Genomic DNA, 25,059 nt, shown 5'->3' with positions numbered 1-25,059 from the left:
CCTGAACAATTTCTTTCTCCACTTATGAAATTACAGATTCACCCCTGAGGCTGAGGCTGATAAATCACACTTCTTTGTAGTACTAGGTATTGTATGCCTGTTTATTTTATGCTACATTGATAAGCTACAAAATAGTTTGTGACCTAAATGCTAACGGAAATAAAATGTCAGATGCTCCTCATCTCGCAGTGCGTCTGGTCAACACCTGGCCATGGTGGAGGATGTTTTTGGACCAAGGCCCAACCAGGTTTCAGCATGGCTCCACCATGTAAATAAACCTGTGTCTGACCTCAAGCGTCAGAGTGAGCAGTCTCCTGACCACTTGACACAATGTTCCTCCCACAAGCTTGATCCTCAAGACTGGGTGGCCGTTGAAGGAAAAGGAAACTGGCTTTGGCATGGATTCGGAAGAATAAACACAAGCCCTGTAGAACAGGCAGTAGAATCCAAGTTTACACCCGACAAATGATTGGACATCTTGAATTATTAACATTATTTGACTTGGCTTTCATTTATTGGTATTTGGGCTGGGACTGAGATTTAAAAAAAAAAAGTACTGTTCTGATGGCAGAGGGAAAATATAATGACCACCATCCATCTTGGTCAAAAGGCAGGCGAGCGCAGACATTTTGATGTCGACGTGCCCTTCAGCTGGAATTGCGAACATCACATGACCAAACTCAAAAAGCAGGTGAGCTGCAACACATAGAGGTCACATTAATGATGGGAACATTTTGAAATGATTTTGCGTTTGAACAATGGCTTTTTATCGACTGCACATACGTATGTATATAGGAGAGGTGCAAGTTGCTCTACATTCCCCTGATGAATTGCCACCTACCTGCTTCCCTTCGGGCTACCTCTTTCCTTTGAGAATCTTTCTGCAAATGTAGAAGTTCAGTAATGACAGGCTTTGATGTGGAGGGGATCTAGGCTAAGCACGGAGCTTAGTGATGAGGCAGGAGAGACAAAGAATATGAGGCAGCCAGTCGGATACAGCACGGATGTGTGTTGATTAAAATTATCTTTTTTTTGCCGCAGTTCAATGCCTTAATTCAAATGTTTATTTTTCGGCTTAAGCCCTCCTTTCAAGTCAACAATTAATATGTTTACCTGAAAACACCTTCCTTATGTAAAGGACTCAGGACTAAACCCTTACTTTGACTACTCAGAAAACCACTCGGACTTAAACATTACCTGCTGCAAAAACTTATTTGATAAACACATTTGATGCAATGGTGATAGAAGGGCAAATTGAGCATACTATTATTATTATTATTATTATTATTATTATTATTATTATTATTATTATATCTGGCATCTTAAGATGTTTAGGAACCAAGAAATGTCATACTGGGTCATATGTTTTTGTTTTTCGAATGCGCCAACACATTCAACATTGTTTTAAAATGTGGGACTATTCCCTAAGAAAAATCTCCTATGAAGGGTGAATGTCATCCTCCCAACTGGAAGAGGAACATCCATAATATAGAGTTCATGTCACAGAGGCAGTTTTGATAAATTCCCCCACAACCATTGTGCTACATGATATGTACAGAGCAGCCCCACATACTACCCGTGGTCAGCAACCGGAGATTCACCCTTTGATGGATTATTTTCAATAAGGCTTATTCTTTCATTCCAGAGGTAAAAAAACAGAACATTTTGGTTTAAGCACATGACATTATTTATGTCTGGTCAACATTTTTTATTGGACAATATTCAAACAGTTTGTGTTGAGATTTAATTGATGATGCTTAAAATAAAAGTAATAAACCAGGGCTGATTTTATTCATGTCGCAAACCTATATTTATAATTTTGCTTAGGTGGTTTGATTATTATTGTTATTTTTTGTAACAACGATCTTCGGTTTTGGATAGGTGTTATCCTGGTTTGGCCTCTGTGCTCCAAAGAATGCTTTGGGCGTTTTAACACATGGATAATTATAGAGAACATTGGTGGATGGGTGGATCTGTTTGAGATAAAAACCAAAAACTCACATTATTATGTTTTGGATGCTGGAAAACCAACAACAAAAAAATACGCAGTTGACTGCCAGTGTACAAGTCCTAACAGCTGCTATAATAACTAACTGCAAGTACGTTTTCTTGCATGGATGAGCCACAGTGAAAACAGCCCGCAGCTCTATACACTTATGATTTGGACTTTCTCTCAGGAGCCAACCCGTGACAAATGGACAGAGGAATGTGCCATTTCAAGTTACTGTATCATGTTCATGCATGCCGCCGGTGGTATACCCACTTCATGCATTGTTGGCCTCTTTAATGCCTATCGCAGCTCTACAGTACAGTTTGACCACAGTTTTGATTAAGCACTTGACTAACCATAAAGCCTTGTTGGCAACGGTTGAGCGGCTGGCAGAAAGGAGAGATGCTGTAATGAGGTTCACAAGGTGAGAGTCGCTGGGCTAAAATGTGATTCCTCTGGCCGTGTTGAACAAGAGTCGGCTCAAATCACCTCATTTCACACGTTGGCTCTTGTGCATGCGCAGGAGAGAAGCATTTTCATCCTGCAGGCGGTCGCTACTAACTCACAGCAGGAAAATGCTAAATGTGGAAAAAAAGAACTGAGTTGATTTGGTGAGAAATATTGGTCTATTTCAAATGCAAAGCTAAAGAAAGGAAGTGGCAATGGAAATGCAACCATTTTCCACTCATATGAAACAGAGCACATCAAGACTCAATCATTCTCAAGAATAGCATAAACTTTCTTCTCAAGGGGAAGGGGAAAGAAATGGAAAGAGAAATGGTTATGATTTGTCTTGTGGTGCGTGCCAAGACAAATGGTGTAGCGGTTTTCCCGCCTGCTCGTTTTTCTCCCATATTTAAGCCGGCTGCGTGCTGCTGGTAGACATTTACCACATCAAGGGCCCATTCAAGTTTCTATCACTCGCATTTGTGTGAGGAGGGGAAGGGGAGGACTACATTAAAGTAAACCCTTTAAAAAAAATAAAGAGAGAGTGGAAAGGGCCTGCGATGCTACAGTACTCCTGTGTGGTCTCTGCCCCCCCCATTTTCTCTCTCTCTCTCACTCTCTCTCTCTCTCTCACTCTCTCTCTCTCTCTCTCTCTCTCTCTCTCTCTCTCTCTCTCTCTCTCTCTCTCTCTCTCTCTCTCTCTCTCTCTCTCTCTCTCTCTCAGTCTCTCGTTCTCTCTCTTGTTCTCTCTTTCTCAGTCTCTCTTTCTCTCTTGTTCTCTCTCTCTTGTTCTCTCTCTCGTTCTCTCTCTCTCTCTCTTTCACATAGGTTCCTCCCTCTCTCACATTCTGTCCAAACCTATAAGCTGGCGAGGGCCCTTACTTACTACACACCCAGCAGGGCTTTAAAAAGGCAGGTCTCACAGGTCTCATACTCCATACTTTTTGGTTTTGGCGTTTTCTTCTGAACACCAGTCGAGTCCAGCATCTTCAGCCTCCGAGTCACATCACACCAGGGATGCAGACGCCACATCGCTGGTCTCGGAATCTCCCACTCATTTTTCTGGGAACTATGTTGCTGGCAGGAGATTGGGTTGCTGTGGAAAGCCAAGGTGAGGAGTCAACACAGATACGAGTGGTCCCTGTGGTTGGGCTATTTCTAGCACTGTGTGTGCAGATGCAGGTAAACTCAACATGTTAATGTGTGTGAGGAGTCAGGACAGACTGTCCCTCAGAACAAAATACACAAACTCAGGTTTGTGTGCAGAGAGAGAAGTCTGCAATTCTGCACATGAATAAAAAGTGTGGTTGAGCACATTTTTGTTTGTTTTTCTTTAAGTTTGAATGCATTCTGCTTAATATGTAAAGCAGGTGGTTAGGTTGAGTACAGCTCGGTCGGTAGATGAGTTATTGACAAGTAAATCACTAACACTCCTAATTTCTACTGACATTGTGGTAACATATGTACTGATCATATTCTTGGTCATCTTCAACAGTCCTGTACGAACATGAAAGAGAGGCAGCCTACTGGGATGCCCAGGCCAAGGCGACGCTGGATGCTGCGTTGAAACTCCGCCCTCGGGATCACCAGGCCAAAAACATGATCTTGTTCCTTGGAGATGGTATATATATATTTTTTTGTCATTATTCTTGGAGTATTTTTCTCTGAAAAAGCAAGTGTGACATTGGTCAAGGGTAACCTCAAAATACGGGATGACAAACTGTCGGAAAATGGAGCCTTTTGAATGCAGGACAATGTGTATGTGTGGGTAGATAAGTACTCGATCCCATTGGACTGAGTGGTTGCGGATGGAATAAGAGGGCCATGTGTGTGTGCTCAGTAGGAAAATGATGGTGAACCAGCCATCTGGAGCATATTGTGAGAAGCTCACTGAGATTCAACGTCTAAGACCTGATTAATTGGCTTCATTCCAATAAATATTGCTTAGGTGGAATGAGGCCGAGGGGGCTCAAATTTTTCCACATTAACGTCATTCGAGCATATCTTTATGTGCGTTGCCTTGTGCGCTGGGAAAGTCATGCTGGAGCAGAAAAGACCCTTCTCCAAAAGGGTCAGGGTTACAATGATTAGGATTTTATTCATCAGGTGGCCAGACAGTCGAAATGCACAATGGCATTGCGTGAACGATTATGTAAGTCAGGGATGAGGACTTTAGGATGTGCAGCGACAATTCAGGTGGCAATGTCGATTAGTGCAGCGATGGTTGTCGGATTACATCAGTAAGATGTGACCTCTTTCAGCAATGGAACTGTGGTAACAGCGATCACTGAGGGGGAAAAAAATTACCATCAAAGTTAGAATGGTACCGTTAAATCTATGTTTTTTTAAAAAAAACATATTTTAGACTTCACTTTAGCTGAGTTTTAAACCCAACCTTTCTTGGGTAATGGTTGATGTAGCTTTGTTCCACCAGTAGCACCGGGACATCTACTTCAGCTCTCTTCTTGGAGTCCTATGTAAACATTAGATTGTTGTACCTTCCCCCCTGCTTTAAAGAGGTTATTGCTGATGTCTCTAGCAGATGTTGGGGTCTCCCACGTTTTCCTTCTTATCATTATGGACTGTTGTTTTCATTAGTCTACCCATGCAACTTTGTACACCAGTGGTTTCTTCACAAAATCTACAAAATATTTACTCAATGGCTCTGATTTGATCAGATTTTTCCATTTTATCGCATCTATTATTCTCATGTTTTTCCATCCTCAGACAGCTTTATCGCTAAGGTTTTAATGCTACTTCCACCGTAACCTAGTAAAGATGCAGTCTTTATTTTTAGTCGAGTCTTGTTGGCAAAACTCAAACCTAAGACTGAGAATAGACATTCCATAGGATTTAAAATTCAAATGATTAATGTAATAGTTTTGGGCAATGAAACCAAACCTGTTTCAGTTTATCGTAAAAAATAAAATAAAAAAACTTCACAGTTCTAATACCAATAAAGGTGACAGTGTTTATGAAATCCAATTTTATAAATAGGCTCCAATACACCTGCAACCCTAGTAAGTATAAGCACTACAAAGAATGGATAGAACACTGTAATTGTTCTAAAAAAATAAATAAAAGCAAACACAAGAAGAGCTGTTCCATGCTGTACAGTAAGTTCCATGATGTTGCACAGTAGTAATTTTGCACATGTTGACCCATGAGGTATTCTTTAAACAGTGGTCTTAATACTTGCCAAGCGCTGCTTTCAGTTGATGTTAATGGCATAAACTTTGTTTACTTGGAAGATGGTCAAATCCTCTTTTCACCTCAATTTGACAGGAATAGCCCTAGTTCTTCAAACAAACTTTTTTTTTTTTCTTTTCAACCAAGGATGAAAATGTCTGCTTTGGATTTTGGATGCTTTTAAATTGAGAAAACCTTTGGAAACTTTCAAGGGTCATTGAGGTCATTAACTGACAGGAATATACAAAATGATTATATGACTATGCGAAATGACTATGCAAGTCAGTAACCTAACCAGTTATTGTCTTCCAGGAATGGGCGTGTCCACTGTGTCGGCCGCTCGAATTCTGGAAGGCCAAATGCAGGGCAATGCAGGAGAGGAGACAGTACTGGCCATGGACACTTTTCCATATGTGGCACTTTCAAAGGTGACAACACATTAACGCCACATATTTCAAAAATACAACATAAAAACAAATATTTTGCCCTTATCATGTGCTGAATTTAATTGATTCATATCTTGCTGAGCTTAGCATTTGAGTGTTGAATTGGATCTCATTACATTTTCTCGGTGACATTTTTTTATTTTATCACAATGTGTCAGCTCTGATCCAATATTTGTTGCAGTATGTATGTGAAACAAGCTCAGTTGATAGTGTGTCGTGCATATATATATATATTTTTTTACCAATTTACTTTCTTTAACGTGTTGTCTCTTGCCTTCTCACTAAGACATTGGCCCTCAAACCTGAGTAAAGGCAACAGTTTAAGTCAAAATGCTGACACCGTGGAAAAACGAGAAAATAGATTTAAGGTGGGATCAAAGTTGAAGCCAACATCATAAGTCTTTAATTATGGTAATCATAGAGAGAAGGAAAGTTTAAAGCTCTACTCTATATGTTATGGTAAATAATGTAGTTTCTCATCTGCTAGGTCTTTCTGCGGAATAATCTGTGTACCTTTTTGAAAGGGGAACCAACCCCCCCCCTTTTTTTCCAAAGCAAGAATATGTTATATGTGGCAGCACAAGTAAAATCACAGTACACATACTCACCGTTCGTCACATGCAAATTAACTTTTTTTATGCACTTACGTTACTGTTATCCAAAGTGTCTGATACACATATTCACAACAAAGGATGTCATCCATTAATCACCATTCATTAATATTGATAGTTCATTAAGCTGCACTTACCTCTTTAAAAATTATCTTTGCAATGGGTCAGTTTGACACGGGAGCTAACAGGAAGTTTTAATGTTCAATCTTGAGTACACCATGTCTGAGATGGAAAACAGAATGAATGAATTGCACATCAACTTCTTGATGTCAAAGAAATCTACAAAAATAAATCCATATTGGTTCACATATCTCAGTAAACGTGGATGTTTATGATCATGCTGTATTTGGTAGTTTTTATAGTTGACTGCAGTGAAATTGAATACTTTCCACCTTTATACCTGCAAAATAACAAAAAAAGTCTAGAAGTCTGCGAGTAATTGAAGTATTCATTCATTCATTCATGCATGCATTCATTCAAACATATTTCTTTTCACCAGACCTACAGTGTAGACAAGCAGGTGGCAGACAGTGCCAGCACAGCTACAGCCTACCATTGTGGAGTGAAAGCTAATGCCAAAACTGTTGGACTGAGCGGCAAGGCAGTGGCCTATGAATGTAACACCACCTTTGGCAACGAGGTCTACTCTGTGCTGCGACGTGCAAAAGCCAAAGGTAAAGGGTCAGCACGTTTAAGAGTTTCTTATCTGTATTATTGGATGAATAAACCAATCATCTGATAAACATGTTACTGGACTAGCACCGGTTATAGTTCAATGTTCACAGAAGGCGAATTAGGAGATGATTTTCCATTGCTTAGCAAATGTTTGGATGGCTTTGAAACAGAAGTTTTATAATATTGACTCTTTTGGTGTCCTTAAATCACAGATAATGCATTTTTTTTACAACATTGCATAGCCAGAAAAGGATAAGACAACATACTGTAAGCCAAGATTTTTTTTTATTTCTGTTTATTACCTTACTGCATATCCAATTTTAATGGCTGTCTATGTTCTTCATGTTCAAAATCTGTGTTTATCCAACACCTGAAACAACCCACAAACTGTGTGCACATAACCCTAATGCAGACTGACATTTTTCTCCATAGCCTTAAAAAATTGGTGACCTTGACATTACTCCAGTGGGTTCTATGTGTGTGTGTGTGTGTGTGTGTGCGTGTGTGTGTGTGTCAGGCAGTATCAGCAATCTGCTTGCAAGTACCGTATTTTCCGCACTATAAGGCGCACCAGATTATAAAGCGCACTTTCAATGAATGGCCCATTTTAAAACTTTGCCCATATATAAAATATATACATTTGGCCCGCGGGCCAGATTTTGGACACGCCTGCTGTAGTGACTCAATATTGGTCCATATTTAAAGCGCACCTGATTATAAGGCGCACTGTCGGCTTTTGAGAAAATTGGAGGTTTTTAGGTGCGCCTTGTAGTGCAGAAAATATGGTATATGTCATTTTTATAAATTTTGAATTTTAACAAACCATGTCCTGCTTTCACTGTCCAGGTAAATCAGTCGGTATCGTGACTACCACTCGGGTCCAGCATGCATCACCGGCTGCTGCCTATGCACACTCAGTCAGCCGGAGCTGGTACAGTGATGCAGATCTTCCTAGCAGCGCACGTCATCAAGGGTGTGTGGACATCGCCACGCAACTAGTCACCAACGTTGACATTGATGTGAGATTATTTTTGTATTCTTATATGTATGAGGATTGTACAGTTTAATTTTTTCCCCAACAATTCCAAGCCACTATTTTGAATTTATGGTACTGCATAGGCTGGTGGTACAGTGGCGCATTTGACTCATAACCAAAATAATTGGCTGTCAACCTCTTCAGGAAGTGCCCGCTTCTTGGTTGAACATATTAAGACCCATACAATTTATAGATGGAGAGATGGACTTGCACTTCGCATTTTTACTTGTCCCCATTATACTGTACATTGTACTGATTTCATCATCACATTCACCGTATAGAAAACACTTTGCATAAAGTTTATTGGTTGATGGTACAGTTAAATGTTTATGATTTTATGGCGCAATTTTCATACAGCGTAATAATGGCTGTGCAAGGACTTTGGTCTGGTTAAACGATCAAAGAGCATTGACAGGACAGTTGTGCAGAAACATACTGTATTGTCACAATTATGAACACGGGTAGGGTTGTTATTATGCACAGATTTTTGGTGCTGTTCACTCAGTTGGATTTGAGCAAATAGTATCAATGATACTTGCTGCCTTGTGCAGTTTTCAGGCAGTTTTGCTCAGTTGACAATTCTATCAGCTGATCTAAAGCCAAAGTTACTATTCTTTTTCCCTCAAGGCGTCCAATTGGCTCAACTGAGTCCTTCAACATAGTACTTTGACTAACGTCATCCAGGAAGCCTTGTCATCAGTCTGCCAACTCTCGTGTCTGTCTTGATAAATTACAAGCCACTTTTTTGTGATACTTTCTTTGCTCTTGATTTCCCATGTTGGACCGCACGGTTGAAGGCCAATAAACCACGTTGCCAAATATCAAACATACTATTTATCGTGAGGAAAAAAAAAAGAGCTTTCTTTTTTTGACGGTCAGTTAATCCTGTTTGGCTAGAGTAGACATCCACAACTGTCATTAGCATCTTTTACACAGAGGTTGCATAAAAGTGCCATGAACATGAAACTTACATTGTGCCAAATCTTTTATTTTTACAGGTTATTCATGAACACAAGCAAAAATAGCATTCAAATTTATGAAGCATTTTGTGTGTGTTTAATTACACAATTAATACACTCAAATAATGATGCAGTGCAAAAAGACAATACTCTTGGTGTCCCTTTTTAGGTGATCTTGGGAGGAGGGAGAATGTACATGACACCAAAAGGAACTTCCGACCCTGAGTATCCAGCCTCCAACTCGCGCAAGGGGGACCGCAAAGACCGGAGGAACCTTATAGACGTCTGGTTGAAGGCTAAACCAGTAAGATCATCTTTTTTTTTTTTTTTTTAACACAAGTAGTATGTTTTTCATTACACACAAGGAGATACGTATGACAATGTAGATTTTGTCTTTGTCTATGTCTTTCAGAACAAGAATTCACACTATGTTTGGCACAGGAAGGAGTTTGACGAAATAAACGTTGAAACTACTGATCGACTCATGGGTGGGTAACTTGCAATACATATAGGACATGAAACTGTATTAATGCATTGGCAACGTTCTACACACACATCCAGTACTTGCATATCTGTGTCTAGGCTACCTAGTTGTTGACATTTTATCTTATGTTGTGAAACTGTTCCAGGGTTCAGAAAGAACACATCCACTTGAATCTTAACAGCTAGTATATGAAGTCATCAAAGCGTGCAACTCTAAATTGATAGCTGTATGTCGTTATCACCTTGCCATGGTGATAAGAACCCAAAGGCACGTTTCTTGTTCTATGCACCATGCACCATCGTGTCTGTCATCTTATGTTTGGTCAAATAAGTAAAAGTTTGTAGCTCATTATCAAGGTTTGGAAGCATCGTTTTACCATGTTGCTTCATCGCTATTGCACTCATCACCATGTTGCTTCATCACTATTTCACTCATCACCATTACTTTGCATTTGCACGAGCTCATAGCCACAACTGTTTATTGACGCATTGGTGGTCAATATTCATTTTCAGCCATTTCAGATTCTAGAGCACTTGGTGAATGCCATGGGCCAAATATATTATTTTCTCTGTTTTGTTTCTATTGCTGTCATAGTGCTGCAAAATTTAGTTCTAAGTCTCAACTTCCTTGCATGTGAACAACTTAGCATTTGCTGCCAACCTTGCTAAAGTCACCTGTTAAGAATTAAGTGTGTTAACAACATGTTTTTCCAAGCATTCACTCCACATTATTAAACTTATGATTCCACCACTTTTACTTTTTCGGTGTTGCTAAAACAAACAAAAAACAACAACAACGCCAGATGAGTGTATTTTTCAGTCAAATGTCCTGCTTTTCTTTTTAATGTAAAATTCTGGCATATATTTGTAATATCATTTTTTATTGATCCAAAATGTACATATCTCATTGAATCTTTGAAAGACTACTCGAAACAGCATCTAGCTTCTCACTTTTCTTTGTTCCAGGTCTGTTTGAGCCAAAGGATATGAGATTTGAAGTTTTCCGAAATGCCACCAGGGACCCTTCAATTGTGGAGATGACTGAGAAAGCCATTCAGATCCTGAGCAAGAATCCAAAAGGCTATTTTCTTTTTGTGGAAGATGAGTACTTGATATTAGTAGTAGAACTGATATACCTATGCACTATAAATAGCAGAAGTATTGAGAAATGCCTAATCAATGAACCACGGTAATTTAAGTCTGAGCTCATTATCTGCTTTCAGTTCATATTTAGCCTGATTTAGAACTTATCAGTACATAAATTATATTCTCTTCTTTCTTTACGAGGAAGAATTGATCATGGACACCACGATGGCATAGCCAAACTTGCACTGACAGAGGCCGTGATGTTTGATCGAGCAATCGATCGAGCTTCTCAGCTCACCAGAGAATCTGATACACTGACTGTCGTCACGGCTGACCACTCGCATGTTTTCACTTTTGGCGGCAACACACCACGAGGAAATCCAATCTTTGGTATGACTCATTTAAATTCATGTTCTGTTAGGCCGGTATATGATTATTTTCAATCACCATGTTGTTATTTTTTTTCATGTTGGCAACTCAGGGCTAGCACCAAAAAAAGCAGATGACCAAATGCCTTTCACCAGCATCCTGTACGCCAACGGCCCCGGTTATGTGCATATAAATGGAACCAGAGGGAACATCACGATGGTGGATTACTGTAAGGACATGATAATAACTTTCAGATGCAGAACTTGTCTCTGCTTGGGTGTATTGATTTAATTATAGCTTGCGTTCAATCACTGGGAAGCAAAAGTTCAGCTATAATATTTATAGGATTCACTGTGCTCTGCTCTGTTTAGTTTTAAACTCTTGGTGTAAATGTGCAGTTTAATATCCACCTAAAAAAACTTTTGTGTTTCTTTGTGAAAGACTGTACAAGCACTGATCCGGTTCCTCCTGTTCTGTCCGATTTGACTGCATGATATACTTGGCGTATGTGTTACACTTTCTTAGGATGAATTATTTCTATAAGACATAAATTTTGTCTGCATGAATATAACAATCGTAAAACCATCTGTTTTGACAGGTGAAACGCATCTGGTACCTCGGTTAGCTTGTGATTACAATTGAGGGATTCGTTTGTAAAATATATTTGTTTTGAAAACATGACACTGTTTATTCTGATAAAAGTACATAAAATTTTGGCTTTTTTTGTATATATGATAGAAACCATCATCCTATGGAAAATACTAAAAAAAGAGAGGGGCCCAGATTTGCTTGATTTACTGAACATGGGTTCATTCAACATTGTTCATGGGTGTCTAAAAATACACCGAGTGCCCAGAAAGACACATGTTAGATTTAATAGTATGAACTTAGGTAGTGATTCAGTTGCACTGGAACGGATCATATTCACACTAGTAAATGAGACTTGCAATTATGGTTGAAAAGTTAAGCAGTTAATTATCTTACTGGCAAAAGCAAGATCTCACCCTGAGGCCTGTGGCTTTACGATGTTTCTGCCTTTTCTTTGTGCTTTCATAAGCTTAGAGCTCAGTTATATTCTCCTTTCTACCAATTCTATTTGCAGATGATGAGGAGTACATGCAGCAGGCCGCCGTTCCTCTTGATGCTGAGACGCATGGTGGCGAGGATGTCGCCATTTATGCCAAAGGCCCCATGGCTCACCTCTTCCACGGGGTCAAAGAACAGAACTATGTGGCTCATGTTATGGCCTATGCTGCTTGTTTGGAACCCTATACAGACTGTCCCCCTCAAACTCATTCCCACACGTCCAGGGCGTGTGTGCACACATTCTCAAATCTAATTTTTTTACTAATTGCCTTCTGGCTATCCGGATGACATCAACAATAGAAATGGATCAATTCACAGAGGTGTAATGCAAGTAAGTGCATAGCATCTTTGCAGCAAGGAATAATTGAAGTAAATGTGTATTGAGCCATCTCACTTGAAATTCAAGCTATTTAGACATCATGCATATATGCAAGCAAGAATAACAATGTTTTAGGTAAACACCAGTCAACCATTGGAATATGCAAAGCTTTATGTGGTTATTTCATATAAAGCAATATTGTCATAGTATGTTGTTACAAAAATATGCTGGTCAGGTTTCTGTCCTCGTCTCATCATTCCAATTATTTACACATGAATCTGAGGTTGACACACCGAGAATAACTTGAAGTCAACAAGGATAACTGTTCACTTTGTTGATGCACATGTTGACACTGAATGAAGGGCTGGACTCTGAACCAGGAACCAGCTTGCCATGCCAAGCTCGAACACCAATAGAACTTAAGAATTTGTAATGGTACTGTATGTATTTTCCAGGTTTTTCAAAAAATGTTTTAATGAAATTTTATCACATCTTCACCTCATGGGCAACACATTTAATTTTTTTGTTTGTCCGAGTTGCTGTCACTACTCTATTTTCATTGTCCATTAATGTATTATAAATGCAAAATGTATTTTTATACAATGTCTGTGCAGAATGTCAGATTGAAAAAATAAACAAATTAAATTAAATACACTTTTTTGTAAATTTGCATGTTCCTTATCATTGTCCATTCATAATAATCAAGTATTTCCGTATCTTTTTAAGTAATTGACCTTCACCGCGTTAGTTACGTATTTCTCAATTTCAGCAATTACCTTAACAAATGTACCGTATACTGTAAGCTATTTAGGCACAAAATTCTGATTTCACTTTCCAAGTTGTTTAAATAAATCTACTATATTTTCCTCCAATAAACTGTCCAAAAAGTAATCTACTGGAAATTTGAAACTCTACAGTTATGATCATCATAAGTATATAATGATCATGAGTACAAATAAGATAAATAAGATAATAGACCACTAGAACGCCACTAACACACCCAACGTTGCGCATGTGATCATATTTGCACGTGGCGATTATCCATATCATATATTGGAAACATTCGTTGCATGCTATTGCCATGTTTCTGGTCATATTTACTGGAAGCCTTGTAAAGAATAAACAATGAAAGGCCAAGAAACCTACTGATTTAACGGCCCTACTCCAGTCCCATATGTGAGCGTTCTTCCCTTCTTTTCTACCTGTTGTAAAAGATACGTATGTGCCCTTTGTTCCTTAAGTGTGGTTATAAAAAGACCAAGGTGTGTTTTCCCTTGTGCATTATTTCCAAAGACATGGCTGCGTTGTATTTGTTGGTTTCGTGCGGATTACTGGTTTTCATTTCAATTCAGGGGACTGACTCTGTTAACGGTAAACATTTATCACTCATTTCATAATTGCTCATTATAGTTATTTATTTGGAATTCTGGGAATACATATGGACCTGAACAGTAAAATGTTGACAGCAAATTATTTTTCATTCTCTTTAATTATCGGAATAGTCCAAATCGACTTCTGGATGGTACTCACTCATTGTTTGTTTCGTCCATAAAGAGGAAGAGCTCCATGCTAGTTACTGGAATCACAAAGGGAAGGAAGCCCTTCACACTGCTCTCAACATTCAGCCTAATCTCCACCGAGCCAAGAACATCATCCTCTTCCTGGGGGACGGTGAGTTGAGAGACGACATTACTTCCCTAATTAAACAGCCTATTTGAATGAGTAAGGTAAGTGAGCCATGGAAGTGAAAGTTTAATCACTATGGTAGTACAGTTCTCAAATGAAGTGATCAAATTATATTGGGGTATTATGGCAGAGAGAGGTGACTTATGACTTGTTCTTCAGCAAAGGTCTTCAATAGCACACATTTTCTAATAGCCTTGTAGAGAACAGAAACATTGGAGTATGGATGGAGGGATGGATGGTATTATTGTGGCAATATCTATAAAATGTCTATCCTTTTATGTCACCATGAAGGGGCAATTAAAGGTTCATTTTCTTCTCCTAATTCCCCTTCCTGTCTAATCATATTGTACAATAACTTTTATTGCTCATCTTCATCTGTTTATTCTTTGAGCAAAGATTAGTAATCTACATTTCTTATCATTTCAAATCTGTGCATTTACGACATTAAATTCAAAAGTACATGCTGAGAACCACAATTTGGATTTTTTCTGTTTTGCTTTTTTTTATTCGTCGTTGCCTGTTGTGGATAACATTTGATGGTCCTATGAAAATCATATTCTTGAAAACAATATGGAGAATAAATCCAACCAGGCCAACAATACAGAACTATATCCCTTATCCGTAATAACTAACATGGGAATTTCGTGGTGTTCATAAAATGAAACGGCAGTCTTGTAGTGTGGTTGTCGACGTTATCTAATTCAGATTTCCTACCCGTTTCCAGGTATGGGAGTAACAACAGTGACTGCTGCCCGCATTCTCAAAGGCCAAAAGGCAGGACACTCTGGAGAAGAGACTAGTTTGGTCATGGATACCTTTCCTCATGTGGCATTGTCTAAGGTCAGTACACCCATCATAACTGGGGTTACAAATACAAGATGCTGAACATTAGTACATTATATGTAAAACCCTAAGCATCATGACAAAAAAAGAGTTTGTTGTCGTGTTTGACCTTGCAGACATACAACATAGACCAACAAATGCCAGACAGTGCTGGAACAGCCACTGCATACCTTTGTGGAGTAAAAGCCAATTATGGCACCCTGGGAGTCACCGCTGCCACTCCAAGGTACAACTGCAGTGCCACCTATGGGAACGAAGTCAAATCTGTGCTGTATCGGGCCAAGAAAGAAGGTACTATTTGTTTTTTGCTAATTATTGTTAGCCACCTACTCCAAATCGCTTCACAGAAAGCAATATAATAATAATATTAACACATTTGTAATATTAACAGCCCAGAAAAGTCCCACATGATCATTCGGAGCAGTCTATAATAAATATCCATCTAATAATCCCACTTAACTATGAATATGTTGAATGATGATTAACATTAAATGTATTTGTTTGTGTAAAATTTTAATAACATGTTGTACAGACTTTACTTGCTTTGACTAGCAGAGGACATACATTTTTAATTTTTTTTTTTTGCATCTGGGTTGAATTTTGAGTCTGATTGGTTTAAGGAGTTTTGTTCTGTTTTATTGCTTTTAACCATAAGAAGTACAGTACAGTACTTTTTCTCACATCTACCGTGCTCCACATCAGCAAACAATAAAAGCAAGAGAAGACGAAGGAGACCATGTCACATTTATTGCGTGGCTGTATTTCAGTTTTTATAGTACAGCAGACGGAAAATGATTCCAAGATAATTACCCTGTATTCAGAGGACGCAAGAGAATAATTGCTGCACGGGGAGGGGTCACACGTCAGATCGTTTGAGTCATCTTACCACCCAAAATTGCACACACATGCACATAGTATATACAGATATACCGTAGAATTAAATATGTCACTCTCATTCAGCCATTTGCATTTTGTGAGGTCTTGGTTGCACAGGAAATACTTTTGCTTATAAAGCTGTTTGCAATTAAATTTGTGCAAAACGTTTTGGGGGGTTATTTTTTTTTTGTGTTCAACATAAACTTGATGCCGTGATAATTTGGGTTGTTCAATGGTGACTATCGATCGTCACAATACAGTAATTCCACCTCAGTCGACTGCTATCTTTAATAATATTGTAATTGTAATGCTAAATGTATCTCTTTATACCAGACAGTGTGTCCATGACAAAACTGCACAGAAAAATTCTGTATTTTGTATTGATATGATCATCTACGATACAAGTGTCAAACTCAAGGCCCGGGGGCCAGATATGGCCTGCCACATCATTTTATGTGGCCTGCGAAGACAAATTGTGCATCAAATTCGTGTGTCATTACTAGAATTGCAAATCGTCTTCACTTTTAAAAATATCTTTTTTTTTTAAATTTGACCAGTTTTTACTAGTCTGATTTGAAAACGAGTTATTTGTTGGTTTGTTTTGTAGCTTATACTGTACATAATATGAGGTGCTCATACATTTATTTGGGTTGACAGTCATAATAGCCCTCCGAAAATAACTATGACTACAATGCGGCCCGCGAAATGAATTTGACACCCCTGATCTACTACATTATTGATATGACTATGAAATGTTTTGTTTCAGGGAAATCAGTTGGGATCGTCACTACAACCCGAGTTCAGCATGCATCTCCAGGCGCAAACTATGCTCACACTGCCAACCGTGGTTGGTACGCTGACTCGGATCTCTCTCCTGAGGCTGTTGCAAATGGCTGTCGAGACATTGCATACCAGCTTGTTCACAACGTTGAGATAAATGTAAGTTTTAAAGCAGAGAACGTATATTATTTACCACTACGCTGCTGAAACTGCTAACGTGCCTTATCTAGGTCATACTTGGCGGTGGTCGAGAGTACATGCTTCCAAGGACCATGCAAGACCCAGAATATCCCAAAGTCCTAGGAGATCGAAATGATGGAACAAATCTTATTGATGAGTGGATGAAGAATAAAAAGGTAAAGGGACCATTTTACAAGCGTGCGTGCTTGTGTGGAATAATCTGTGCAATGTCAAATACAATGAAATATTTTTAGCATCATTTACCAGACAATCCACATCTTCTATAATGGCTTTATCTGTGTTCTTTTCATGACCAACAGAAGGCTAAATATGTTTGGAACAAAAAACAGTTTGATGCTGTTGATCCTAAAAACACAGACTTTCTTATTGGTAAGTATGACATCAGGCTTGCATTGTGCACTTTTATTGATGATTCATTTATTAATCAGTTCAAACTTGTCATTCTCATAATAACTAGTATTATTCTCATTGTCTTTTAGGTCTTTTTGAGCCCAAGGACTGTCGCTATGAGATAGAGCGCAATCCGTTAAGTGACCCATCCCTAACTGAGATGACAGAAAAAGCCATTAGGATTCTTAGGAAAAACCCAAAAGGATATTTTCTTTTCGTGGAAGATAAGTATAATTGTTTGATATCAGATAGAAGCACAAAATATACATATACAGATCAATATAATATATGACACGTTTAACCTTACTGAACTTGTAGTTTGAGAAAGCGTTTGAAAAACTGACCATTTATTTTATTTTGTTGTTGTAGTTGATGTTTTCAAGAAAGTAAATACCATCCTATAATTTGACTTGAAGGCCGTTATGCGAACCAGTCAAGCTTAAACTCAGTAAAAACAGAAAAACAATTTCAATAAGGCTTTTTTGAGATCATGTGTAACAGGGATGAGTTGATTTGAGTGACGCACATCTGTGACCTTAGAGTGTTTTGTCTTTGAAATTCAAGGGGGAGAATAGACCACGGCCATCATGCCGGAAGGGCCATAAGATCTCTCACAGAGACTATTGAGTTTGATCGAGCCATTGGGCGAGCTGCTGAACTCACAAGTGAGCTGGACACCCTGACAATAGCCACTGCAGACCACTCACATGTCTTCTCAATTGGTGGATATTCAGCCAGAGGAAACTCTATTTTAGGTGATGCTTTCACATTGTGCAGGAGTTGAGTCAAGAATCACTTTCTGATGCTAATTTTATCATGATCTACAGGAGTTTCCAGGGCCACTGCTGACGACCGCAAGCGCTTCACTTTGGCAGGATATGCAAATGGTCCAGGATACCAGTTTGTCAATGGAACTCGTCCAGATGTAAATGAAACTGTTTCAAGTAAGTGGGCTGTCCGCAGAGCCAAAGTAATATAGTAGCTCCATCTTGTGGTATAACATGTGGAGCCCTGGATGTGAGTGCAGTCTTCCACAAACTTTATTGCGCTAAGACACCCAATTTAAGTGACAAAAATATCATAGCACACCAGTAAAGAAAACTCCAGAATAATTATGATGTTGTATCAATTTACATAAAAACTGACTCAGTCTACTGGGCAACCTATTTAACTGAACACTAAGCTATGTGTGATATGTGGGTGCTCAAATGTATACATACAGAATGAGAGGTACTCGATGCGCCATTCCTCCTTAAGCTCTCAATTAAATTCAAATCTGCAAAAGACAGATAGTCTTTCGTACTTGAATTATCAGTCGACCATGTTATGCCATCATTCCATTGTACTGTACGCATTCAAATTCAATGTTCTTCAGAAACGTCCGGAGGACATTTGATCTAATCCACTTTTCCTTTCTCAAACTTCAGTGGATAAGGAGTACCGTCAACAGGCCACAGTCCCGCTGGATTCAGAGACCCATGGTATTGAGGATGTGGCTATATATGCCAAAGGTCCAATGTCCCATCTCTTTCATGGGGTCCAAGAACAGAGCTACATTGCCCATGTAATGGCTTATGCAGCTTGTCTGCCACCTTACGACAACTGCAATCTCAACCATTCGAACCATGCTGGATTCTTCTACCCTAGCTTGCTACTTCTCCTCATTGGCCTAATTATTTCCTCTGTCACGTCGTCATAATCATGTCTGACATCACTTGTTGTTCTAACGAATGTATGGATGGGCTACTGTTGTGGAAAATACCACTACAACTTCCTTTTCAATGTGTATTTATTGACCTTGATCGTTGAAATAATTGTTTGTTGTACATTCAAATTAGATGTTTTTTGTGGCCTGAAGCCATTGTACTCAATACAGTATTTACAATATTATACATTATTTATTTTAAAGCAATGTTGTAATTTTTTTGTGAGAATTTGTTGACTATTCATCATATCCATCCATCTATCCATGCGCAGAAGGAACGTAAACTAAGTGGGTATCAGAAATAGCTGAAAAGAGAACAACGCAGGACTTCTATTATGTCTCCACAGTTTTGGGGCCCACTGAGGTGTGTTATAATTTTCAAAATTAGTTGAAGGGGAACTCTGCAAAGTATTAATCAGCTAATTAAAGTAAAAAAAAAAAAAAAACAGAGAGTAGAATATTTTATTTCAGTGTGTGTGTGTGCGTGTGTACGTGTGTGCGTGTGTGTGTTAACAGAAATAAGTTGGTTGTTTTTGTTGGTTTTGCTGTCTTTCAACTGTTTAATACTCCAGTCCGGGAGGTGGCGGTAATGCGCATAAACGTTGGTAGATAGAACGGCACATCCCCTGACGTCATCAAAAGGGAGGGTTCTTTGTCCTTGGAGGGAATTTCGTTTGTTTCGGAAAAAAATGAAGCAATTATGTTTTCATGATATCAACTTCTAAAGTGTAAAATAATCTTGCATTTAATTATGTAATCGACGCGCATTGACTGCTTAAGCTTTCCACTATTGTGCATTTTGCACAAATCGTGCCCGAACGCAACTTTATTGTTAATATTGCTGCAAAAATGTAAACAATCCCTCCGTGAAATGCTAATAACAGAATAGATTCATGTATTGAACGAATCTCGCCATGGATCGGAAGAAGAGGAGCCTGGAAAGTCAACTGTGTGTAGCAGTGAATAATGGAGAACCAAGGTGATGTATGCATGGCTTCTTTGTTTACACGATGTCGGTCCTTCCCACGAACCTAGGCTGGAGTTTGCTTGCTCAAATAATTTGTACGTCAGATTGCTGATTTTTACGCTTTCGTGGCCTTCGTCAAATTGCACGTTGTTTGACGTATAATACGGTTGAGGCATGTTCGTTAGTCACATACTGATCCCATTAAAAATGCATTGTGTTGGCAATGCCGCCACAGTGTGCATGTCTAAAATATAAATTGACTGCTATCATCCTGTCTGCAACACAAAACAAAATAAATCAAAACAAAAGAAGTAATCAAGAAAAAAATAAACCCAAGACAAGATGTGGAGTATTTTTCGGTAAGAGCGTAATCTCAATCAGGCATCATTCAAGGTTCTTTTGATTGTTTTGTTAGGTTGAGTTGCGTCCTTTCTGATGAAGTATGACAAAGTGTCTCTTCTTCTACAGATCTGTGCAGCTACTTCTATCCCAGGGTGCAATCCCTGACCTGGTGGGGAGTAAGGGGGTGGCCGCCATACATTTGGCTGTTGGGAAAGAAACTGAAAAGAACATGCGATGCTTAAAACTGCTCCTGCAACACGGTGCTGACCCGAATGTTAAGTGAGTGCCACACAGCTTGTATGTTGGAACCAGACTTTTGTGATCTTTGATCATACTTAGTTTTATGGACAACAAGAAAATAATTTCATTGGACAGAGAAACTGTGAATTTGACAAATATTTCTAATAAGGAATGCAGATAATATGTGGCAATATTTTACAGAGATTTAAAAATTGCTGGATGTAACAATTGGATTTTTAATGTCTGAACACTATCAAGTTGAATAATAGTGTACACAATACATATGATAGTAATTAAATTACAGGTTTGAGCCAAATCAGAAGGCAGCCAATAGCCACAAGACAAGAACTAATGTGAATTGCACAATACATGGACCATCCATTTTTTAAATTTTTTTATTTTCCTCATAGATCATCTGACGGCCTAACTCCTCTTCACGTCGCTGCAATTTGGGGATGCTATCAAAATCTGAAGTTGCTTTTGAAGAATGGTGGGAACCCCAATGTAAAAGATAACGTAAGGTCTACTCACTGTATATTTGGCCACAGAATGTACAATGAGTTTATCATAAAGCACTTCTTCATTCATGCAGGAAGGAAATACACCGATGCGCCTTGCAGAACTAGAGGAAAATGGAAGATGTGCTCAGCTTTTAGAGGACTACCTGTCCAGTTATGTAGGCATGGAAGAGGACGACCTGCCTCAATTCAAATACGGTAAGAGAATGTTTTTGGAAAAGGAAGCTTACAAAAATGCAGTTTATTCAAATTGCAAAATATTACATTAGGTATCATCATCCCAATTTAGCATGTGTGATGTTAGTGACTGGAGATTGGTAGATTATATATTTTTTTGGAGGCTCTATACATTGTATTTATTTTGTGTTGTATGACGCCATCGTACACATGATTTTAAATGCACAAGCTTTGAATTGAGGTCATTGCATTCTATTAGTTCATCATTAGATATCACTAAATAATATGCATTGTACCTTAAAGGTTGTATAACTTGGGATTAAAATTGGTCAATAATTGCACTTATCTACCAATTTCAGTTTTAACTGCAAAACAGCGCTCTGCTGTGATATTTACCCTTTCCATCTTATATCTCTCCATAGCGGTTTATTCCGACCACACAGACACATCTGGCTATCCTGAATCTGGCTACAGCTTCACTTCTCAATCGTCTCTAATAAGCGATCTTGGTGAAGCCCCTTTAAGCAGCACAAGACGGTCATCATTTTTTAACCGCTCAAACATAAATGGAAGGACAGTTTGTAAAGCAACAACGCATAACAGACTTTTTGATGGCGACGCTGAAATGCAACATAATCCGAACTCCAGCACATTCTGGGAATCTGAAGGTGCCTCCTTTTTATCAAGCACTCGGATATCTACAGTGGAACCCGCAATACCATTTCCAAAGGAGAAAGATTTGTTTGCTGCTACTGATGTGCTTTCGTCAAAAGAAGATGTACAAATTAGAGATGGACAAATTACTACTGCTAAACCCAACACACCTCCCACATTTCTGTCCAGACGAGCGAACCGTAAAAGCGTCAGCTTCTGTGATGTCGACGAATATTTTCCTGTTTTCAGCCCTCAATCTCCGATAAAAATGACGGCTGTTGATGGTACACCGGGTAATGGCAGCACATCTTTCAACCTTTCTGAGTATTCTGGTTTCCTGGATTCGGAACGTTTGGCAACACTTCTTCCGCAGCAAGGCATAGATGTCACCTCACCAGACCATGTCATTGTTTTCTGTCGGGAAAGTAGCGAAAGCACAAGCGAAGAGTTGGAGAAAACAGTCATCAGTCACTGTAGTTCAGAAGATGATGATAAGAAGGGGGATGAGGGTGTAAATGACGCTTTAGGTACTAAAGGAGAACAGACAGCAAATCCAAGTGGGCCCAGCAGTAGCAGTGATGGCAGCAGCAGTTATAGTAGTTGCGAGAGTGACCATTACACCAGTGCACTGGATATTGCCGTACAACCTAACCAGCTATCTCTATCCGAACAAACTACCCAATACCCTGAAGGAGATGTCCCACAAGTTCAACATGAACCTCAAGTTGATAAACATAGCTTGATTGGGGATAATCATGTAATCACGAGTGTGGTTAAGGCTTGCATCGATCCTGCTATACTTACTTCAAACCAGGTGAACGACCCGTTGGATGACATTCAGTCAAATAATGCATCTGGAAGCAAAGCAACATTTACACCAAGTCCATTTGTAACAGGCCGAACGCAGTCGAGGCAGAGTCGCTGCTCACTTAGAGAGAGCAGAACCCCTGAGAGCTTCTTTTCCACTTCTTGCCTATTTGAGGACATTTTTCCTAAACCAGTGCGAACTCGGCGCACAACTCCCAGATCGCAGGAAAACAACTATAGTTCACCACGTACTCCATGCTTCATATCGTCCAATTCAGAGAATAACACAAGATCCGACTTCTTGCCCGGAGGGTACTCAGACACGCAGTCCAGCACCAGAGCAGGTTCATGTGAGAGCTCAAGCCAGGCGAATACCCTCAGCCTTCCCCAAAACACCAATGGCACATTTGTTGAGTCACAGACTCTTTGTGACACTGTTCTGTTAGAAGAAAATCATGAATCGTCAGCGGATTGCTATGAAAGAAATATCGCAGAGGTTATCCAGGCCCTTCAAGAAGGCGAGGTTGGGCTTGTCGACGGTAGGGATTTTTTGACAGATGATGTGACAAGTCCAGATGAGGCAACAAACACGGCAAATGATATTTCTGAAGTACCTTGCCGACAACAGGAAGATGTCTGGTTCACGGAGGACACTAGCTGTCATGCAGAGACTGCCTCGTCATCATCCAGCTCTAGCTATTTTTCTCCAAGGAAGTCAAGAGAAAACCTAGAACTTCCATGTACTCCAGGAACCGGATGCACTCCCAGATACAACATGAGTCTGCTCTCAACTCACCGCAGGTCAACGCACCTGGCCAACCTGTCTTACACTCCCGGGGGACGTCCATTCATTGAAAACGCAGATGAACCAGTGGAGTACCTTTACACTGATACGGAGCAGGGTCACAAACTGATTGAGGCCCACATTCCACCTACGGCTAATACCTCACGCAGCTCCAACTTGAGTACCGCTAGCAGTGACGAGACCATCCTCTATGACTGGCGCTCCATGCAGACAAATTTACAAGATTGCAAAGAAAACCAGAAGCCACCAGAAAGCCTCAATGACAAGAAGGTTTCGAGTAGATTGGTCGAAGGACTGACGGATAAGGAGCTCAGACGGAGGCTCATCGAGATGGGGGTGAGTCCGGGCCCCATAAGTCGTCGAACCAGGCCAGTCTACGTTCAAAGGCTTTGCCGCCTGTTGCAGGAGTCTAACTCCAAACCATCACAGCAACAAGATCAAGAAGAACAGCCACAAACAGGTAACAGTATTGTCAGTACAATACAGTCTATATAATCACTAAATAATCACTCTATTTTATTTAACCTGGCCTAATAATCTTGTTTTTTTTTCCCCCCTTCTATGTGCAGCACATTTCGGTTATAGCGCAGAACTAAATTTAGCCCTGCGGACTTTCAAGATGCCTGACTGTCATGATAACGAACAAACCTTGTGCCAACAATTTGATCAACCAGATCAGAACAGAAAGTGGAGAGAGGGCAATATCAAGTCCAGCTTTAACTACCTGCTGCTTGACCCAAGGTGATTCAGGTTTTAAAATCTCGTCTACAACTACAAATGTTTGCAAGCTGTCTTGCATGACATGAACTGTGTAGAATAGATTATCAATGTACTTGTATGAACTGGTCCGTGCTTTGTGTTTTTTTTCACCTCCATCAGAGTCACACAAAATCTTCCATTCCGGAGTCACGGCATGACCCTACAGGATTGTTTTCAGACATTTGTCAATGCTATTTTTTATGTCGGCAAAGGAAAACGCTCGCGCCCCTACAGTCATCTCTATGAGGCCTTGGACTACTACAAAGGCGATAAGACCTCAAAGGTAACAATTCATTTCATGTGTATAATTAAATATGGAATAATTCCAATCTAAAATGCATCATATGCGGAAGTCACTTAGACTCATCATATATTGAATGGTTTCTTTCAACTGCAACAGAAACTTTGCCCCAAAGTCCAGCAAATACTTCAAATATGGAACGCCAAGCAGGGGGTCATCTCACTGCATTGTTTCCAGAACGTCATTCCAGTGGAGGCCTACACAAGAGAGGCCTGCATGGTAGAGGCCATGGGTAAGTAAAACAAGGAACTGCTTTCTTTTTAATGCATGACATACTGTAATTGACATTTCTGTGATATTTTGCCTGCAAAA

The 25,059-nt window shown here is 39.5% G+C and overlaps 3 protein-coding genes across 9 annotated transcripts in view; all 3 read left to right on the top strand.

The window, feature by feature from the left end:
- The first annotated feature begins 3,266 nt into the window (after positions 1-3,266).
- On the top strand, positions 3,267-13,362 carry LOC148388316 (intestinal-type alkaline phosphatase 1-like). Of its 2 annotated transcripts, XM_088393890.1 has the most exons (11): positions 3,267-3,548; positions 3,933-4,058; positions 5,939-6,054; positions 7,183-7,357; positions 8,205-8,377; positions 9,523-9,657; positions 9,766-9,841; positions 10,803-10,937; positions 11,121-11,312; positions 11,404-11,520; positions 12,394-13,362. In XM_088393890.1, exons 1-11 carry the CDS (start codon positions 3,455-3,457, stop codon positions 12,663-12,665), a joined length of 1,611 nt encoding a protein of 536 aa, XP_088250016.1. In that variant the 5' UTR covers positions 3,267-3,454; the 3' UTR covers positions 12,666-13,362. The 2 variants fall into 2 exon arrangements, with proteins under 2 accessions (XP_088250016.1, XP_088250017.1); XM_088393891.1 differs by lacking the exons at positions 3,267-3,548; positions 3,933-4,058 and adding an exon at positions 5,777-5,848.
- Positions 13,363-13,952: 590 nt separating this feature from the next.
- LOC148388315 (alkaline phosphatase-like) lies at positions 13,953-19,623 on the top strand. The gene is made up of 11 exons (XM_088393897.1): positions 13,953-14,067; positions 14,251-14,367; positions 15,107-15,222; positions 15,342-15,516; positions 16,868-17,040; positions 17,112-17,237; positions 17,382-17,451; positions 17,562-17,696; positions 18,036-18,227; positions 18,300-18,416; positions 18,900-19,623. The coding sequence occupies exons 1-11, from the start codon at positions 13,992-13,994 to the stop codon at positions 19,169-19,171; spliced, it is 1,569 nt and encodes a 522-aa protein (XP_088250023.1). The 5' UTR covers positions 13,953-13,991; the 3' UTR covers positions 19,172-19,623.
- A 190-nt stretch (positions 19,624-19,813) lies between these two features.
- The window catches only part of ankle1 (ankyrin repeat and LEM domain containing 1), a 73,491-nt gene continuing 68,245 nt past the window's right edge, over positions 19,814-25,059 (top strand). For 5 of the 6 annotated variants that reach the window (XR_015862165.1, XR_015862167.1, XR_015862164.1 and 2 more), the window contains exons 1-8: positions 19,814-20,156; positions 20,613-20,765; positions 21,137-21,242; positions 21,319-21,442; positions 21,844-24,147; positions 24,257-24,428; positions 24,567-24,729; positions 24,847-24,979. Coding sequence is in view for 2 of the 6 variants with exons in the window: in XM_088394363.1 (XP_088250489.1) it covers positions 20,092-20,156; positions 20,613-20,765; positions 21,137-21,242; positions 21,319-21,442; positions 21,844-24,147; positions 24,257-24,428; positions 24,567-24,729; positions 24,847-24,979 (3,220 nt within the window). In the remaining 4 variants the exon portion in view is untranslated. Of the gene's footprint in view, positions 20,157-20,363; positions 20,504-20,612; positions 20,766-21,136; positions 21,243-21,318; positions 21,443-21,843; positions 24,148-24,256; positions 24,429-24,566; positions 24,730-24,846; positions 24,980-25,059 lie in introns of those variants that run through there. The other variant, XM_088394365.1, reaches the window with a different exon arrangement.

Source organism: Syngnathus floridae, chromosome 13 (assembly GCF_059516105.1).
Source record: "Syngnathus floridae isolate MCC-2025c chromosome 13, RoL_Sflo_1.0, whole genome shotgun sequence".
Lineage (NCBI taxonomy): Eukaryota > Metazoa > Chordata > Actinopteri > Syngnathiformes > Syngnathidae > Syngnathus > Syngnathus floridae.
Note: the sequence above shows the minus strand (reverse complement) of the source record. Positions and strands in the feature narration are given on the sequence as shown.

Excerpts from the sequence above, each read along its gene's own strand:
- LOC148388316 (XM_088393890.1), top strand. The coding sequence starts at position 3,455 with ATGCAGACGCCACATCGCTGGTCTCGGAATCTCCCACTCATTTTTCTG. Across the intron at positions 3,549-3,932 it reads GGTTGCTGTGGAAAGCCAAG|TCCTGTACGAACATGAAAGA; the intron begins GTGAGGAGTCAA and ends CATCTTCAACAG. Across the intron at positions 9,842-10,802 it reads AACTACTGATCGACTCATGG|GTCTGTTTGAGCCAAAGGAT; the intron begins GTGGGTAACTTG and ends TCTTTGTTCCAG.
- LOC148388315 (XM_088393897.1), top strand. The coding sequence starts at position 13,992 with ATGGCTGCGTTGTATTTGTTGGTTTCGTGCGGATTACTGGTTTTCATT. Across the intron at positions 14,368-15,106 it reads CATCCTCTTCCTGGGGGACG|GTATGGGAGTAACAACAGTG; the intron begins GTGAGTTGAGAG and ends ACCCGTTTCCAG. Across the intron at positions 17,041-17,111 it reads TTCACAACGTTGAGATAAAT|GTCATACTTGGCGGTGGTCG; the intron begins GTAAGTTTTAAA and ends TGCCTTATCTAG.